This window comes from Coturnix japonica, chromosome 10, assembly GCF_001577835.2.
Source record: "Coturnix japonica isolate 7356 chromosome 10, Coturnix japonica 2.1, whole genome shotgun sequence".
NCBI classification, from domain to species: Eukaryota; Metazoa; Chordata; class Aves; order Galliformes; family Phasianidae; genus Coturnix; species Coturnix japonica.
In genome coordinates, this window is record NC_029525.1 from 12543133 (window position 1) to 12561350 (window position 18218).

The window sequence follows — 18218 nt, forward strand, 5'->3', positions numbered from 1 at the left end:
CCTGTGTGTATGAGACAAAAACCTACATGGCACCCACAAGCGGTGCTATCACTGTTCAGACCAAACAAGAAAGAAGAGCATAACTCGTTTCTGGTTTCTGACACTGAAATCAAACAAAAAGAGGCAGGGAGATGATTCAGAACACTTAAAATCAACCTCAAGCCTTGAAAACCTGAAGTCAGCACCTTACAATATCCCATTTAGGAGTAAAGCATTTTGCAGTTATCATGGCACGCTTCTGACCAAAGACCTGGACTTTATTCCTCCAGCTAACTCAACCCCTCAGCAGGCAGGAAGTTCCTCCGGCTCCTCGCTATCAATAGTATTAATAATTAAAACCCAGCAAGCCTCTTTGCTGCATCTTTGGCTGCTCATGATGAAGGGGTGCTGCTGAAAGGTTCAGATGTTGCCTTCCAATGAGTCAATCCTTTGGAAACCATTAAGAAAAAGTCATCCTACAGGTGAGACAGCAGTGATGACAGCAATACAGCACTGTCACTTCTGCTGAAAAGAAATGGCCTACAGAACAGCACGGGAACGAGAAAGCCTCTGCTGCTGGTTATCTGCTATTTTCAAGGCATCAAGGAGGTTATTTTAGGATGTGGTGTGACAACAGACTGCACTCGGATGTGCAGATTAACAGTCAGCTCTGACCAAACCTTCCTTGTGATGGTCATTTTCTGGGCAATGCAGAAAAAACGCAATCATTTTCTATTTAAACTTGGAAAACGATGGAATAATGTTTCTACTAAAACACGTGCTGCTACATGGTGTTGCTGGATTATTTTAACTTATCAGGATATAAAATGTAAGTTGTGACATATCTTCTAAATGACTTAAGAGTTAAAAAGAGTGAGGAAAGGTTCCATCTGAAAGCCTGTAATTGATACTGCTTTCCATCTCCCATCAGGTGGACACAGAGCATTGCTCATGAAAACAAGTTTGATGAAATCTCTTCCCTTCCAGGAAACTTCAAATTGCCTTTGGAGATTCAGCTCGCTTCTCCTTCCCTTTCCTGCTTAAGATGTTTTATACACAGTCAATGTGAACAGAGGCAGAGCCTCCTGCCCCAGCCTGGTAGCAATACAAGTACCTGCTCTGCCTCATCTCTAGGCTGGCAGAGTCTATATATTACTAACAGTGAAGAAATGACAGTCTTGAGCTACAGTGAGAACATATTCTGCAGTTTTGAGTCTCCAAATAAACCAATCACCATTCCGGTTGTAACCACACAAATGCCACTGAACTGATCAGTTACAGGCATGAGAAGCCACCTGATGAGAAACAAGGTAAAAATAACCAAGCTCACAGAAACCCCATGATGCTGCTGCTGTACTGCCTGCACTGTCTTATATGCATCTCACACGTCACTCGATTGGTGATGCATCACATAAAAATGGAGAAAAAGGCAGGCATTTCCTTTTTGTATCCTGCTTTCATTAAGGGCTCACTGAAACAGTGCTTCAGATAACTCAAGTATGCACAGCAGTGTACCAGTGATGGGTGGGACACCCACTGGAAATAACAGCCCTGATCCAAGGTAGCTTTCTCTGTCCAGCATCAGTTTTAACAAAGCACCTCAGCCCCAACCCACACCACACATCTGAAATAACCCAAGTTCTCAGTGACACATCTCTCTAAGCAGAGGATGCTGCTGTGCCCAAACAGCAGCAAGGCAGGAGGCTGCAGGACAACTCCATGTGGCCGTGATTCACTTCTGCACAACTTCCATAAGTCACTGCCACATGAATCACCACTGCCAACGTCTCCTTCCTGCCCCACGTCACCATTGCTTTAAAAGTGACAACAATACAGCACTGGGTTCAAGTTTCCCAATTCAGATTCAATGCAAAATAAAAGCAAACAGGAAGACAAAACTTACTTGCACAGTAGTACGAATCCTTATTGAAAGGTTTCATACAGTGGTAACAGATTGCTTGGGCTACAACGGAGGTTGCAGTGAAGAGATGTCCATTTAACATCTTCTTATCTTTCTCCTTTTCCTTGGAATCTTTGTCCTTCTCTTTAGTCTTCTCTTTATCTTTCTCTTTTTCCTGCCACAAGAAAAAGAACGAACACCTCGTCACTTTGCAGAGGTCTATCCTCTAGTTACAGATTCTTCAGTGTTTGCCTTTAGCACCATGACGATATCGATCGGAGCACACAGTAACAATGGCCATGTGTCTACACAGCTCTCCTCCAAAAAAAAAACCCCACGCCTTGGGCCCCATAGAAATAGATTTACATACTACTGATTTGCAGAGCCCTCTGGACGGGTATCTCATTCAAGGAAACGAAACTGAGCCTGCTCTGAAGGCAGCTGTGTTTGTCCACCTTTGCCTTCTTACATTTGCTTGGGTTAATGACTTACCTTCTTTCTTAATTTGGGCTCTAACTGAGCTCTTCAGAACTCTTCAGACAATGCAAGTCTAATTCACAGAACAATTTTTAAGGCCAGCTTTAAGACCCTTACTTTGCACTGCATGTGTCACAGAGAAAGCAACCCTTCTACAGCAACAGTACCAGATTATCTCTTCTTCCTTTCTCCATCTTACTAACAGGGACAGCTTTTTTTGAACAGCTTCACACAACCCCAAACAAACAAAGGCAGCCATCTTTCTTCACAACCTCTCAAAATATGGCATTACAAAAAGACTGTGAGGAACAATAGCAACACCAGAAAAAGATTATCTTGTGTTCAGGAAGCCACAGTTCCACCCCTGAACTGCTCAACCGTCATTGGAAAGATGTTCAGCACTGACAGCTTCTCTGATTTTTAGTAGTTTTTGCCTATCTTTCTATTTCTACCTGAAACAGAAGCTTGCTAACTACTAACAGTGTGAGAAACATCCCCTGAGGCATTTCATGGATATAGAGGTCTTGCAAACACAGACTATCATCTGATTTTTATAGGAAACTCCATAGAAAAACTCAGCACTTGCATTATAGTGACTCCTCATCTTTCTATACACAAAATGTTCTTCATGCTATTCATCTCCAAATCTGTATTTCAACTACTACTAAAGATTTCGTGTCACCTCTAAGAGACGGTCAACCAAAAACTGGCAAACGGTTCTGTGAGCTTAACTTTGCATTTTGTTACTTAGATGCCACGTGCCCTGTGCTAAATATTTCACAAGAGGAACCTAAATATTGGAGAGCTGCAGAGCTCTCTGTATGAGCAACTGCCAAGAAGCAGTTAAAAGACGTATCGAGCTCTGCCAGCATTTGTGCCTTTGATGCTTCAATAATTAGTAACCCAGCCTAAAGGCTGCCCTCTCCCAGCACACCCCAGGCAAAACGCCAGCATCAGAGTTTCTTCCTGCAAAGCCTCACAGACACCCCGAATGAAACTTTATACTGCAAAAAACATCAAAAAAGCTTTAAAAAAAAAAAAACACAACAAAAAGAGCATTGCAGGGTGAAATAACCCTGTCTGAAGGGGAAAACCTGCAAGGAAGAAGATGCTTTGCAGACATCTCTGCCTCCTTGAGACATCGCCATCCTGCCAGCTTGCCATGTTTTTCTCCACTGGTTGACCTGCCCACCTCCCACTCATTCAATAATTAAAACTGCGGCTAAATTCTTGGTGATGGCACCAAAAGGACTGTCAGAGATGTGCTCCATTGCCAGGACTTGTGAAGCCCCAGGATCACACACTGTTCCAGTCACACCTTGCTTCCACTCACAACACTGGAAGGAGATCCACCATCCTATGCTACTAATGTCCCCAGTGCTTACTGAAAAGTCAAGTAATTCTGCAGTCTGGAATAATATCTTTCCTTCATAAAACCACTGTAAGAATTACTTCAATTTAAGCTAAACTACTCGGCGAGAAACAGGAAATGGTGTACCGCCTTGAAGGAGCAAACAGCAACTTTGCACACAGATGGAGTGATAATGGTGAAATCGTGTCTCAAAATAAGATTATTTTTTGGTTTTGTTCCGACAGTGACTTGTTTTCAGATAGAACTGTACTAATAAAAGCACTGTCCTGCTCCATCAGCGCTGCCACCACGATTTAAAGCTCTGTTTTACGGTGCATCTGACGATGCATTTGTGGGTACTGAAACGCTACACCAATGCACACTAACACATACTGGAAACAAAGACCCTTGGTTTGATGGCCCAAAATAACGGTTGGTGCAATGCAGCTGTCGGCCCCACTACGAAATAACCACAAAACTCTTACCTCCCAGTTCTTAAGTCCTACCAGCTTCACTGTGACAAGGGGCACTTCCGAAAATCGATGCCTTTTGATGGACATTTTGCCCCCAAGGTGGGAGGGGAGGGCAGCTCCCAGCACAACTAGCCCATGGTGGCAGCCCCGGAGCGGCAGACAGCAAAGGGTTGAGCAAAAAGGGGAGGAGGGCGGGCTGACATCTGCTGACTTCCTCGAAAATGGTATAAGCTACTTTGCTGTTGCTTTCACCCTGCTCTGCTGCCCCACACCCAGGGCTGAGAAAAAATTAACTACAGGCAGGAAAAGATGGGGTTAATATTGAGGCTGCAAGTCAGCTGGGGGCCTTGCTTTTAAAAAGCAGATAAATCGGTCAAACAAAACTCCTCTGTGATGTCTGGGATACATAAAAAGTGAACACACCTCAGTGTTGCAATGTTGTACTTGAGCACACAAAGTACCACTAAAGGTTCCTTACACTTGCACTCCTCCTGCCCTTCGGGTCCTCCCCAACATTCACAGTCCCTGCTGTATACCCAAGTACTGGTACAGCGCTGCCCACTAACCACACAAGACAAGGAGGAATTACTCATGCTAATCTTTATGTCATCGATTCTCAGAAACTCTCTGCCAACAGGAATTAGAATGAGTTTTGCTAACTGACAGCAACACAGAGCACTGGAGGCTTTAAAAGCATGAAGCAGCGTGTGCTGCTGACTGCAAGAGATTCAGTGGCTAATCCCTACGTAACATTCAGAACATGGGTAAATACACACACACGTCTACCAGTATCTTCACTACAGTTCATACACCGAACGTCCTTTCTTACAGAACTTCCTCAAAACTCACTTTCAAGAAGAGCCACTGCCATTAATATTCTCCAAAGTGCTTTATTTTATGGTTAATCTTAGAAGAAAACTATGCATTTCTGAAGCCAGGTTTGGAGAAAAGCAAAACCTAGTTGGACAGAACTTGCATTCTCCCTCTCCCTGCTGACAGCCCAGACTGCACCAGAAACCAACTCTTCCTGTCCAACTTCCTCTTTCAAGGTTTGCTGTTTTTCTTTTTAAATCTTGCAGGTTTTTAAGCAGCCCTAAGGTTCGACAATTCAGCGTTCCTAAGAATTTTTATGTTGAATTATTTCAATGTACTGCTGAAGGCCTAAAAAGCACATAGCACAGACATTTTATCAAAAGCAGAAGAACAATTGTAATCTGGATATCATGGCTTTCTCGTTAGCCAAAACATCAGAACTGCTATGGAGTGCAATTTTTAGGGTATGAATGATGGTTGGCAGCTTGGAGTAGTTTCAGCTTTTGTGACAGTCTCAAACACAATCATGAACACAAATGGACCACACTTATTTAAGGGCAGGTTGATGGTTGGACTAGATCGACCTTTGTGGTTCTTTCTAACCTTAGTGATTCCATGATGCTCAGAAAGACAGAGCAAATATCTGTCACGTTTTCTTACTTGTCCCAACCAATTCTATTATTTACGTTTAGTTCTTGACTTAAAGATGGTGGATCCAAACTGCAAGAACCAGTGAATGCATTTCCAATCTTGTGCAAAACGAACCACAGCTTTTAGCTGGTGTAATGCACTGATGTGTCTGAGCACTTTTTTGGATCTCACAGCAGAGAACAGCACCGGTTTAAAGCTCTTCAGCAGCAGCTTGGAGCTGCCAGAAGCTGCACTTTGCATCTTCAAAGACAGATCCTTAAAGAGGAACTGTGCATTATGGACACTGAGGTCATTACAGCTGATACCTCATTGCAGTGGTGATGCAATCTTCCAAAAATAAGCATTTAAATGCACACCATGCCATTACGCTGCACAAACCCACCTACAGCACAGGAGCACAGGGTGAAAGACCAAGTGTTTGCACTGGGAAATGCAAAACGGAGGTTGTTTGTACAGACAGACTGCGACCCCTCCCATAGCTATGTGATAGGCGCTGTGCATCATGCCACAACTTGTTTCCTGTTTGCTATTCAAACTCTCATCAGAAGATGTAGTTACGTGTTTCAGGGCCCTTCCAATAGGATTTATCAACACAGCAATTAGGCATCAGTTAAGCACACAACACAGACTGCATGCTGTGAGCTAAGGAGCTAAGGCAGCTTCTATCTGTCAGACATGGTAAATAGGGGTGAGATTAAAGAGAAAAAATCTAAGCAAAAGAAAACAAAACAACCACACATATATTCATCTTCAGGGGACAAACTAATGGAAAAGCAGCCTGTTTTTGTGAAGCATGCAGCATTAATGTAATCATTTCTATAACCACTTCTGTTCCCAAGAAATTCAGCTGCGCTGAGAAAGTGTTGAACCTTCAGCAAACTCAACCCACCTCCTCCAGAAATGGAGGAAAATATAAGCAATGGCCACCTCTCAAGGTCACGGTCTGAGCAAATGAGCAGTGAGTAGGAACTCTGTTACAAAGGTAGAAAAAAAAGGGAAACACGATATAAACCTTTGGTAGCCAGTCCCTTCTTACAGCTCCTGTCTTGGTTTTACTAAATGCCTCTCAGGCACTGTAAAAATTAGACCCATCAATCACTGCAAAACCATAACTCATGCTAGAGTGCAATCTATCCTCCAAAATGAAAAACAATTCAGCGGGGAAAAAGAGGCCAAAACACTGCACAGGAAACCTTTGCCTTGGATGCATTTTTAATTTGGGGCTGCTACAATTTCCCACACTGCTCTTCTCAAGGACCACACAGAAAATTCTGCCCTTGCAAAAGGAAAAATAAAGCCAGGTGAAGACAAATAATACACTATGGAAACACACTGAGGTACATAACTAATCTTTGCTGCCCATAGGTTTCTCACGGCTATATAAATTACAAAAAGCACTTACTTTGCTCTTCTTGCTGCTGGACATTTTATTCCTGAGGTAGCTGAAGGTGCGACTGACTTTTGTTCCACTTTTAATAGAGGGGACGCTGCTGCTTTCTTCAGATATGCTAAAATAAAAAAAGAAAGAGGCAGGGTTTTACTTTTAGTTTTTCTTCCGAAGCACATATGAAGAGGATAGGTTTGTTTTTAAAGGGCAAATGCATTTGTTATTCTACAGAAGCATGGATTGTTTTATGGCATTACATGCATGGAGGCAATAAAGGCAAAATGCCAATCAAGCAGTTTGCCACATGTTTCAAGAAAGCCCTTTTTTTTTAAAGCAATCTCCATTCTCAAAGCGTGCCACAGCACCCTCTGCTGCTTCAATAGGCAAATAACGAGTAACATGCTCCACATCTGCCTGCTTAAGAGGAAAAATCTGTCCCTTTGGGCACATAAAATCAGCCCTGGCATTTAATTGACAGTGTGCAGCCTGTTTCAGGCTTGGGGAAGGCAGAAGAGAAGGACATGGATTAATCTATGAATAAAGCTTTGTTAGAGCTAAGACCCAAACCAAACAATTTTCACACTATGTTGTCTAAAACATACACAAGGAGCTGATTAACACACTTGGGGGTTTGCTAGGAAGGCTTCTGGTATTCTAAATGGGAGCACACCACATGTGAGCCAACAGAAGAGATGGGGAACCCCATGATACCGTACCTCTGAACCAAGGAACCCGCGGGGCCACCGAATGCCTGAGTACCTGGAAGAGAGGAGAGATGGGAGGTGATGTATTAGGCTACAGTCTTAGCTCACTGGATTTAAAAGCACAGTTTGTGTATTTGGACAGTTAAAGAGGAGAGGGAAATGTTTATCAGTAGTGAGTGTTTAGAAAAGATTTCATGTGTTCAGGATAAAGTCTGTTCCCCTTAACCTTAGGTGATCTCAGATTAGAAGCCGAGGTGAAAGATTGCTTAGTATTTTTATCATTCTTCAGCTATTAAGCAAATGATGTGTACCTGTTAACTTGGCTAGGAAATCGGGGTATCTGATACAGAACTGCCAAGGTAATCACAATAGGTATGAAAGCAAATCATTCTGCCACAATACTTTCATTGACACATCACTAAAAAGAATCTATTGTGCAACACATCTGGGTTTTATGTACAAAACTCTTCTCCCTGATAAAATTATAGTTCATTTTCCCATCAAAATCCTGAAATGCTTCATAAAGAACAAAGGAAACAAGGGAAGCCTTATTCCATTTTCCTCAGTGCATTGCCAGGATACAGCTCAGCCCCACAGCACTGTGCTGGATGAAGGCTGACTTGCAACACAGTGTTGAAGTTCTGCCACTGCCATGACTTCCCTGTATACCACAAGAAACCTCCTTGCACAACACTTGCGGGGCAGATTAGGTAGCTGATATCATTTACCAGAAACATGGAAGAACACTGAAAAATGGTGATGAAATGATCTAGAGGAGAGAAGAGTCCCTCTGGCTGTCAGGACTCCTAAAGCCCCCACCTCACTGCAAGGACCATTTGCAGTCACATCTGAAGTGCAAGAAATGTGACTGACCATCTTGCTGGGCTTCTGCACACATCCTGTAAGAAAACCAGTCTTCTTCTGACTTTAAATTCCATTAACACATTATTAAAGTGCAGGCAAAAAGCCCCTTCATTTAAGAGGCAAAGATGGTCCTGTATCCAAAAGTACCATTAGGGAAAAATGCACACAATATTATGCTTTTGGACTCTAAATCACACATTTTCCTAATTGCCGATTGTATCAGCACTGGCTGAGACAGAAATATCACTTCTTTATTTGGGTAAGCTAAAACACTGGAATAGCCTAATCCCTACTCGGATGTCTCTCAGGATCTCATCTGTGAAATCTTCCTTCTAACTAATGAGGTATCCAAAAAAATCTGAGTAATATCATAACAGGAACTGAATGAAGTCTCCACTTCCACTTCCTGATTATAGAGGGGTCTTTTGGTGCTACCTACTGCCTAATTGTCTCCTAGGATCACACAAGCAATTCCCAGCCTCCATACTTGGTGAGACCCCCAGAGACTGGTTTTTGTTTCAGCTCTGCTTTTCTGTTACAAGGGTCAAGCCTCCCCTCTCTTTCCTTTTTATAACAGCTTACTCAATTGGACTGGATTCATTATTTCACAAATCTTTCAGTTTCTTTGCAGTTAACCTAACAAATGCAGAGGAACACTGAATCAAGAGCTATAAAGATTTAATATTCATGACTGTTTTTCAGCACCCTGAGAAACTACATTGCATGGGAACTTCAATTACGTCCTATTTATCTTTTACTACAGTAGTATTTTGTCTTACAAATAGGATACTCTTGACAGGCAAAATGAATCCAGACAAAAAACGAGGTGAAGGTCTGTTTATGATTTCACAGTTTGGGTTTTAGGTTACAGTTAAGCATCATAAAATCAATTCTCTGCTGCAAGTTATATAACCCATGAAGATGAGCATAAAAAAAGGGCACACGCTCCCAGATCCAGCACGAGTGTTTCCTGTCATGGCCAGGTATGAAACTGAAATGCTAAAACTGATTTCATGGTGCACAAAAAGAATAGGAGAGCATACTGTAGCCCTTAATACAGGCAGTAATTCAACTTCTCTTGGCCAAGAAACCCAAAGGCTTCATCATAATGATAAAACATTTTCTCAAATGCAGCCTGGTTTGTCCAACCATCCAAAAACCATGTTTTCTATACTTGATGACACCAACACATCCATCCTCTATGAACCCTGAAGATGTGAAGAAAGAAATAGATAGCTCTGGGATTTCTACATGAAAAATGTCCATTTGCCAAGGGGACCTCATTAGTTAGCTGTAGTTAAACCAACCTTTATATAAAGTCACAATGCTGCTTTCAAACATGAGGGAATAACACATGTAAAGAAAGCAACATCTTTGTGGGAAACAATATATGACCTTACTTCAAATACCTGTCAGTAGCAGCAGCACAGTTAAGACAGCAATGATGGCTCCCAGGCTAGCAGAAATACCCTCAAAAATTGCTGTGCCCTCACCCAACTGCTCAGAATTACTGAACTGCTCGGATGCTTGAAAAGAAATCTATCAAAAAGTTTAGCTTAGAATATTTTTGACCATGGCACCCCTGACTGTGTGAGGAACACAAATCATGAGTTTTATTAAAGAGAGGACAGAGCAAAAGGGGAGGAGGAGAGAGCTTAAATAATGACATGGGTGGTATGACACCCAAGATGAGTAGAGGACTTATAGCAAGGGAGAGATCCACAGTGAAGACTGGGAATGGAAAGGAGGAAAACTTGTAAACATGCAGCAGGTTTTTGGAGTAGATGGAGACTTCTCAGTTCAAAAACCGACCAAAATCTGTTGGACTGGAAAGGAATTTCTCCCCTCCCACTGTGGACACAAGGGATGGAAGCTTGTATTAGAACCAGCTGATGAAGCCAGTTCTGAATTACCTCTATAGATAGTTATCCGTTCTAGTTTATTTCAGTAGTCTAATAAAACAAAACATGTTTAAGAAAGAGGAAGCACCCTCAATATTTTTGTTATGTCTACTTAAGAAAAACAAAAGAGGAAAAGGAGGAGGAGGGTAAATGACTAATTTAAGCTTCTGCCTCAGTTGGGTTTGCTTTCAACAATGGAGTTTGAAGCAGGAAGAAAAACTACAACACATAGTACTCGACTGCTTCCTGACAAAATTATTCCAATTTTAACATCAGGACCTAATGTAAACACCTTGGTGATCTAAGGTGTTTGGCCTGCATTGTACCCAGTAGGGCAACTGTGTTTTAGTATCAGGGCTTCTCTCTTCTGCTCCCACCAAACAACATAGTCATTTCTTGCATACAGAGGTTCTGTTCTTCCTCTTAACTCCATGTGCTGCAACAATCTCAAGACAAGTACTTTGTTTTTTATAACAAGGTAATGACAACACCGCCAATTAGAGTGAGTGATGGTAACGTTCACCAAATGGATACAGACCAAAATTAACCAGATGAGATTCAGCAGTGCTGGTGTACAACACTCTATGGGATATAAACCTTTTATTCTGCCGTTAGTCAGCATTCAGATACGGGACTAAGATAATGCTGTTAGATACCATGCAACAGAAAGGTGAGTTTAGTGTTTGCTAAGTGCAACTTCAAAGTCTGAAGCAGAAACACAGATTTCCCTTTGTTTATACCCATAATGGCTGCAACGCACAGAAAATGATTACTTACTATCCAGCTCCTCCTCCTCATCACTGGAAGAAGAGCCAATAGAAAAGAGAGTTTTAGACTTAGGAATGAGTGGAGAGATGCTGAAGGAGAAGGAGATTCGTCTCGATGGTCGAGTCCGGCCCTGGGCTGAGAAGTGGGTTAACAGCAGACATTAGAGCATGCTTGAAAATGTATTTAATAATAAAAAGGAGAGGAAAGCAGCCAAAGCAAACTAGAAACAAAGCAAAGGAAATGTCTGCAAAGCATCTGGCTTCAGAAGAGGCACAAGAAACAAAGAATTGAGAATGCATGAATTGCAGAGGGTGCAGGTTTCAGAGGATGCAGGTCTTACTGCATGCACAATTCAACATTCAAGGCTTTCCTTACATTTTGCTGGCATACTTTTACAGGAACTCATAACGGACAAAGGTTATCTGCCTCACTGAAATAAATGCCAGGGAAACAAACTAAAACAACACGAGACATCAGTTTTATGGTGCATTCTGCAGTTAAACGACACACCACAGCTGTCATATGAGCATGCTGAGCAGCGCTCACACAGCATCAGCCTTGCAAAAACTCTTTCTTAGTACAGGCTTCTCTGAAAAGGGATGTAGGAGCCAGCTGGCCACTCTTTTCACTGATACTGCTACACCACTTCTCATAGAGATAACAGAGCTGTACTTCCTAAAACTTCCCATCATACGACCACAGGTGGAAACCTCTGTGCTGTGATCTGATGAGTGCCAGGCTGCTGAATACCCATCACAACAACACTATGAGGGTATATGTCTTCTGGCCATGCAAGTGATTCGCCTTGAAGGGGAAGGGCCTTTCAGCCAATAAGAAAAGCTTAAGAATTTAAAACAATAAAACAGTACGAATTGTTTGTATTGCTGATATCATACGCCAAAACTGAACTCAGAATATGCAAATATTATCCAAGGAATATCCATGCAATGCAGTCAATGCAAAGCTAACTCCACTGGAAATCTCCTTCAGCCATTAGTTATAATGCCATTCACCAAAAGGATTTGACTCAAATTACATACACGCTTCTTCAACTTAAGTGCACGCTTCTTCAAATGAAGCAGAGCAATTCTAAACTGGGACCCAGTGAAAGGCGTTTAAAGTGAAGAACTTCTGAAAAGACTCAGGCATTTATTTTGTTTAGGCTGCCTCTCAGAGGAGTTCTTCTGATATCCAAGATCTGAAGAACACAACCAGGCCGCACCACGCTTTCTTTCATCTATAGTCCACTGTCTATTTAGACTAAAAGTCAAGATGAACAACAATACTTGACTGCAAATAGAACAACCTCCTCCAGCACGGTTCAATTCAACTTCCATTTCAGTGGTTTTATTTATAGCAGTTCCTGGCTTTATAACAATGCTCCATACTGGAAATTTGCTATTCCAAAGCCGAAAGCAGTCTTCCGAGCACTCCAGCCAACAGCTCTTGTGACCTCCCTCCATAAAATGCTAAAGAACTAGCAGTTGTGAATGGCCACAGCAACTCTTGGAACATTTGAGGCATCAGATGGAGTGTGGGTTAGAAATTCAGTCTTGTAAACTGCTTCTGCCTCAATGCTTAAAGCAGTATATGGGAATAATAACAGAAAGTCCTCCGTTTATTTGACTGGATTTAATTTTTGAAGCTTTTCTGACAAACGCGTTGCTGCTCTTATCATTCAAACATATTTGCAGGGGTTGGAAAATTCCTTTTTAAGAAACATCTACCATAAAATGATGCACGTGGAAAGTAGAAACATAGATAATTACCTTTTCCTAGATACACCTCCGTGAAACAAAGGATTTATTCTGCACAGTTCAAAAGCATTCTGATGCAATAACATACGTTTCAAAGGTAGGTGATACAAGAGAGCCGAGACTCCCAGAACTTCTCATGAAAGGCACTAAGCTGCTAAACACGCATTCACAGCTCTTAAGAAGTAACACTATTCCTCTTTCACAGTGATTGAAAAAGTCATCTACTGAAGTTTCCAAAGTTAGGAATGTGTCAGAGTTGGGAAGAGACTCCAACTAGATGCCCAGACCAGGTGGCATTCAGAGCATCCATTCTAACCTCAACCATTCTGTGAACCCTCTGCTGTCATATCCCTCCTTCTCTGAGTTTGAAGGGAAGTGTCAAGCAAAAGGGAGAGCAGCAGCAGCCTGCTGGGTGCTCTCAGCCCCCAAGTGTATGTTTTCTAGGGGTTAGCCAAGGCATTTACAGTGCTTGGTTAGCAACTGTGTGCAATGGCAATAAATTGGTTGCTTTTAAAGTGTCATGAAAGTCTTCAGCACCAGAAGGAAAGAAGATGAGCCATAGCATGGAGCAGGAGCTGGTCTTTTCATGGGATGGATTTGCCAGTGTTTTGCTAACTGCTGCTGGGGCCACATCTGTTAAGCCACATGCTTATTAATCATGGGAGAATGATTGCAAAGAATTTAAAAGCATCTCCTACAAACACAGTCTCTGTGAGCTTCTTCCAGCAGGCCTCCTAGATGAATAAAATGCCTTTCTTTGAAGCACCTTTCCATGACCAGCTTTACAGAACTTGTGGTTCCTTCATACAGCTCCACCTGCACCAAAGTGCATCTGAATGCCTAATCTGAAGGTGTACAGCCATCATGTAAACCCCTTGCCCATCTGCTGACTGCATGGGGAGATGCTTGGCCAGCTGACCACGAAAATAAAAGGTGGTGGTTTGGTTTTGTTGGGGAAACAGGGCTGTGCTAATCACAGCACATGAGCCCTGGGCCAGGCTGCTGCCCTGCACTTCTAATTGCATGCAACAGCAAAAAGATGTGTATGGCACAGCTTTAAGGAAAAAGCACGTTAATAAAGAGGAAAAGATCAGGAATCATCACTGATTGACAAGATGCAATGTCAAAAGTCAATACATTTTCTGTCTGGCAGTTAATAAAATGAAAGCATGTGTAACATGGCCCTTCCTAAGCACTTCCAGCTGGAGCCTTCTGAGTGACTTTTTCAGCTGAAAAAATCAATTCAGTGAAGTTGCAAAATTAAGTGCTTTCTATTGCTTCAATCAGGCTAAACTAAATTGAAAAACTTCCCCCCTAATCAACATTTACAATTTTATTAAGGATCGAGATTTCATCAGTGGCACCCATCTGCCCCCAAGTAATTATCTCAACAAAAGAAATAGCACCAAACTCCCCTAAAGGGACCATGACACGTAGCTACTTTATAAAGTAGGAAAACAACATCTCAAGTGGAATTTACCTCAACATCAAAAGGAGTAACTCTGAAATGGTACAAAATTCAAGCATATATATATATATATATATATATTTAATAACAACTTCAATAAATCACAGTTTTCACAGCAGCTGTATAATTATGAAAGAAGCAAATGAAAACAACAGAACTAGAAACAGCAGGGATGTATTGGGAGTAACAAAATAAGGATCTAAACTGAATGAGTTCTGCCTTTCCACCCACAGTTCCATTCTGCAGTGAAATAACGTATTTCACATAAAATGGAAGAGCAAGTGCTAGTAAACTGTGCCTTGGGAAGGTAGGTAGATACAACACAAAGCAAAAGAGAGAAGGAGATGGGAATCGTGTTACTCACTGTCCAGCGATGGTTTACTAATTGACATTAAAGACACAGATTTGGTCAGTGAAGATGAAACGGAGGAATTGCAGAAATTAAATCCTTGTGGATGTGGAGCTTGATGGATCTGCAGAACAGCACAAAAACAAAACCCACACCAGTCAAATTACTGGAATTCGTGCTTTCAAACATTGGAAATTCAAACAATCCCAGTGTAAGGCACAGGTGAAAAATGCAAGAAACAACAATGCAAGTAGCATCAAACTGTTGAAATGCAACGTTTTCTTTTAAGTGGAAGGCAACTTTTGGAACAGAGAAACTAGCTGCTAACTTTTCTTGCAAGCTATTACAAGGTGAATGTTCTCAAGCCACAGAAATTTCTGCTGTGATTCCAGCTCCTCATCGTAACAACACTGTGGTTCAACATGGTAAAAAAACTGATGCTTAATTGTTCTCCCCAGAAATCCCATTCCTCGATGCAAGAGAAGACATAACAGCCTTCACACACCAGCTCTCACTGGTCAGAACTTGCAAGACTCATTTACTGTCCTTGATAGACTGCAGTGACTCTATGAGGTAGAGAGGTGGGCTGACTAATGATTCTGGCAGGTTCCCAGAAAGAACCATGGCTGAAACACCAAGCTCTGAAATAAAGGGTATTTAAAGTATTTAAGAGCATAATTGCTTATTTAATAAAAATAATCGGAGACACTCACATTATTCTGGCCAATCTATCCTTAATACCACAGACTTCTGCTCCAGAGATCATGCTAAATTTAATTAACATGCAATTAAAATTTCGCTAAACTGTTGCTTATATTGTGTCTCTTGATTCTAGTTATGTCTAAGACAGAAAAGAAACACACAAACTTTGGTTAACCTCAAAATATTAACAGATAAATTACTACAAGGTTTATTTCCGTCCACTCTAAAGAGTCATCCACCACCTGTAATGCTCCAAAGAATAAAGAAGCAAATCTGATCAAAGTAGCAATTCCTCTGTGTAAAAACTGAACACAAATTATATTACACATACAGTGTAGAAGCCTTCGCTGTCACTCTGAAAAAGGACTTTTAAAATGTAGGTGTAGACTTTCCAAGAAATGCAGTAATGGTTGGGCAGGTTTACCTGGTGATCATAGTCTCTGATTTCCCCTTGCTCAAGTTCTTCAGTGAGCAGGACAAGGGAGCCGCACTGGTTGCTGGTGAGTGTGCTCCGTGGGAGCTCCTTGGAGCTCAGAGAAGCAGCCTCCATGTTTGCAGAGGGCTTCTTGTTCTCACCAGAGTCTCCAGCAAGGCCTTCTAGGCTGTAACTGAAGAGAAACCAGGCAGGTTAGATGCTGAAGAGCTCTCAGGAACCTGTGTCATACAACACATAGCACACTCGAGTGTAAACCAGAATGCAGTCACTAGCTGAACCATTCAGAGATATGCTGATGCTATCCCTCAGCATGTTACTCTCAACAAACAAGTGCAGATATCAGGGGAGAGATTTGTATTTACATTATATTCAGAAGAAATAGCATCATCTTGTGTAACACAAGATGTGTAGCACAACACTACCTGTCCTGGACCACCACCCTCCCACAAAATCAGCACTGAACTGCATGTAAAGTTCATCTTAGCAGACGCATCCTCTGAATCCACTTAGCATTTGCCACTGCACAAAGCTTTGGTACCAACAAAGTCTTTCTGTCAAAAACTGTTTTTTCCTTTAATTCCTGTTTTTTTTTTCTCCCTATCAGCCACTCAGTGTTGCTTTATCATTTGCTGATGAAGGCTCCGAATCTGAATCTGGCTCTGACCAATGGAGCCAGACACAATCACTCAGTAATATTCAAAACACCAACCTTTGGCATACAAAACATGGTAGTTATACGAGGTCTGGCCAACCTCTGCAGAGACACCACCTGCTGATAGACAGGTGACCACTACAGAAAAATAAAGCTAATACACTCTCTTCATCTACACAAAATAATTCTCTTTTAAAATGTGACTATTTCCACCTGATCTTTCTTAGCCCTCATATTCTGCCACTAATCCTTGTGCTCCTCGTGCCAAGACTGATAAGCACTCTGCCATATGGGGTTAACACACACACTTTGCAGATTCACACCTCCATGACTAATGTTTGACCTCACATGCACAAATCCTGCTGGTCAGAAGCAAGATATGTATGTACCCTATGTATGTACTCCAGCTTTGGTACACAGAATGACATCAAAATGAGCAAGTAACATAAAGGTTGATTACTTTTTAAGGCAATCTCTGTCTACCCACAAAAAAATAGTCATAAAGAAACACAATTTATTGACATCAAAGCGGGCAACAAACAACCAGCACCAACATATGAAAGGGAAAACACACTATATATTGCATAGATTAGCTGAACAACCAGAGGAGCTTTAAATTCAGGTAGACTTGCATAGCAGTGATTCATTTTCTGCATTCATTCAGAGCCATTCTGATAAATATGCAGCTTCAAAGCCAAAAATGCTATAAGCCTTGAGAAAGAAGATTTATTGAAATTTTTATGACTATTTTTTTTCATGTTGATTAATGAGAAAGAAGGCTGGATGAGGCATTTACAATTTAATCTGCTTTAGAAAGGTTTTGATTCAACAGTGCGTATCAACAGCAGGCACCATCAAGCTCATTCAGAAACACCTGCAGAGAGAAATGAGTCCCTTTCTCACCAATTATTTAAGGCCCAGGAACATTTTTTCTTCCATCCCAAGAAAACAATAATGATATTACAGAGCACAGAAAACAAAATGCAGTTTGTTGTGACACAAAGAACTCCATAAAATAGTCATCATTTGGTCATACCGTCCCATCATTGTTAGTATGTAGATGAAACAGGATTAGTTTTGTAACCTGAAGGACAGATTCACTTCTTTCTCAAGATCTAGTCTTCAGAAAGAGAGTTTCAAATAGCTCTACCCGCACCCAGCAAAAGAAATGCCAGTGGAAAACAGAGGCTGTAAACTCTGTGAGTGGCTTCCAGTTACATTAAAGCATAGCACCAGGTAATGATCTGACCTACAAGCATTAATCCCAACATCGGAGCTTTCTGCTGAAGGAGCGAATGTTGAGTGCCTGGGAAATGTCCATCTGCGGCTATTGGACTGTTTTCTCACAGAAATTAAGCAGCCTCTTCAAAGGAGGCTCTCAGTGTACAGGGAGCAAACACGTATCGCAGTTAAGCCCCTCATGAGATACGCCCAGAACACCGTGTCATGAAAGAACAGCTGGCCATGTTGTGATTCTATGGCCGTCATCACAGCTGTCACAATCACGCCTTAAAATCACCACAGAGCGGAGCAGCTCCAACCAAAAGCGTGGTTCTCAAACACCCAAAGCCAACAAAAAGCAGCCA

The 18218-nt window shown here is 41.7% G+C and overlaps 1 protein-coding gene across 15 annotated transcripts in view; it reads right to left on the reverse strand.

Moving 5' to 3' along the window:
- AKAP13 (A-kinase anchoring protein 13) overlaps positions 1-18218 on the reverse strand; it is a 146802-nt gene that overhangs the window by 23058 nt on the left and 105526 nt on the right. For 10 of the 15 annotated variants that reach the window (XM_015873121.2, XM_015873125.2, XM_015873123.2 and 7 more), the window contains 6 exons: positions 15969-16152; positions 14858-14966; positions 11278-11403; positions 7748-7790; positions 7047-7152; positions 1883-2054 (listed from right to left, as the gene is read on the reverse strand). In XM_015873121.2, coding sequence (XP_015728607.1) covers positions 1883-2054; positions 7047-7152; positions 7748-7790; positions 11278-11403; positions 14858-14966; positions 15969-16152 — 740 coding nt within the window. Of the gene's footprint in view, positions 1-1882; positions 2055-7046; positions 7153-7747; positions 7791-11277; positions 11404-14857; positions 14967-15968; positions 16153-17881; positions 18078-18218 lie in introns of those variants that run through there. The other 5 variants (XM_015873129.2, XM_015873127.2, XM_015873126.2 and 2 more) reach the window with 3 other exon arrangements.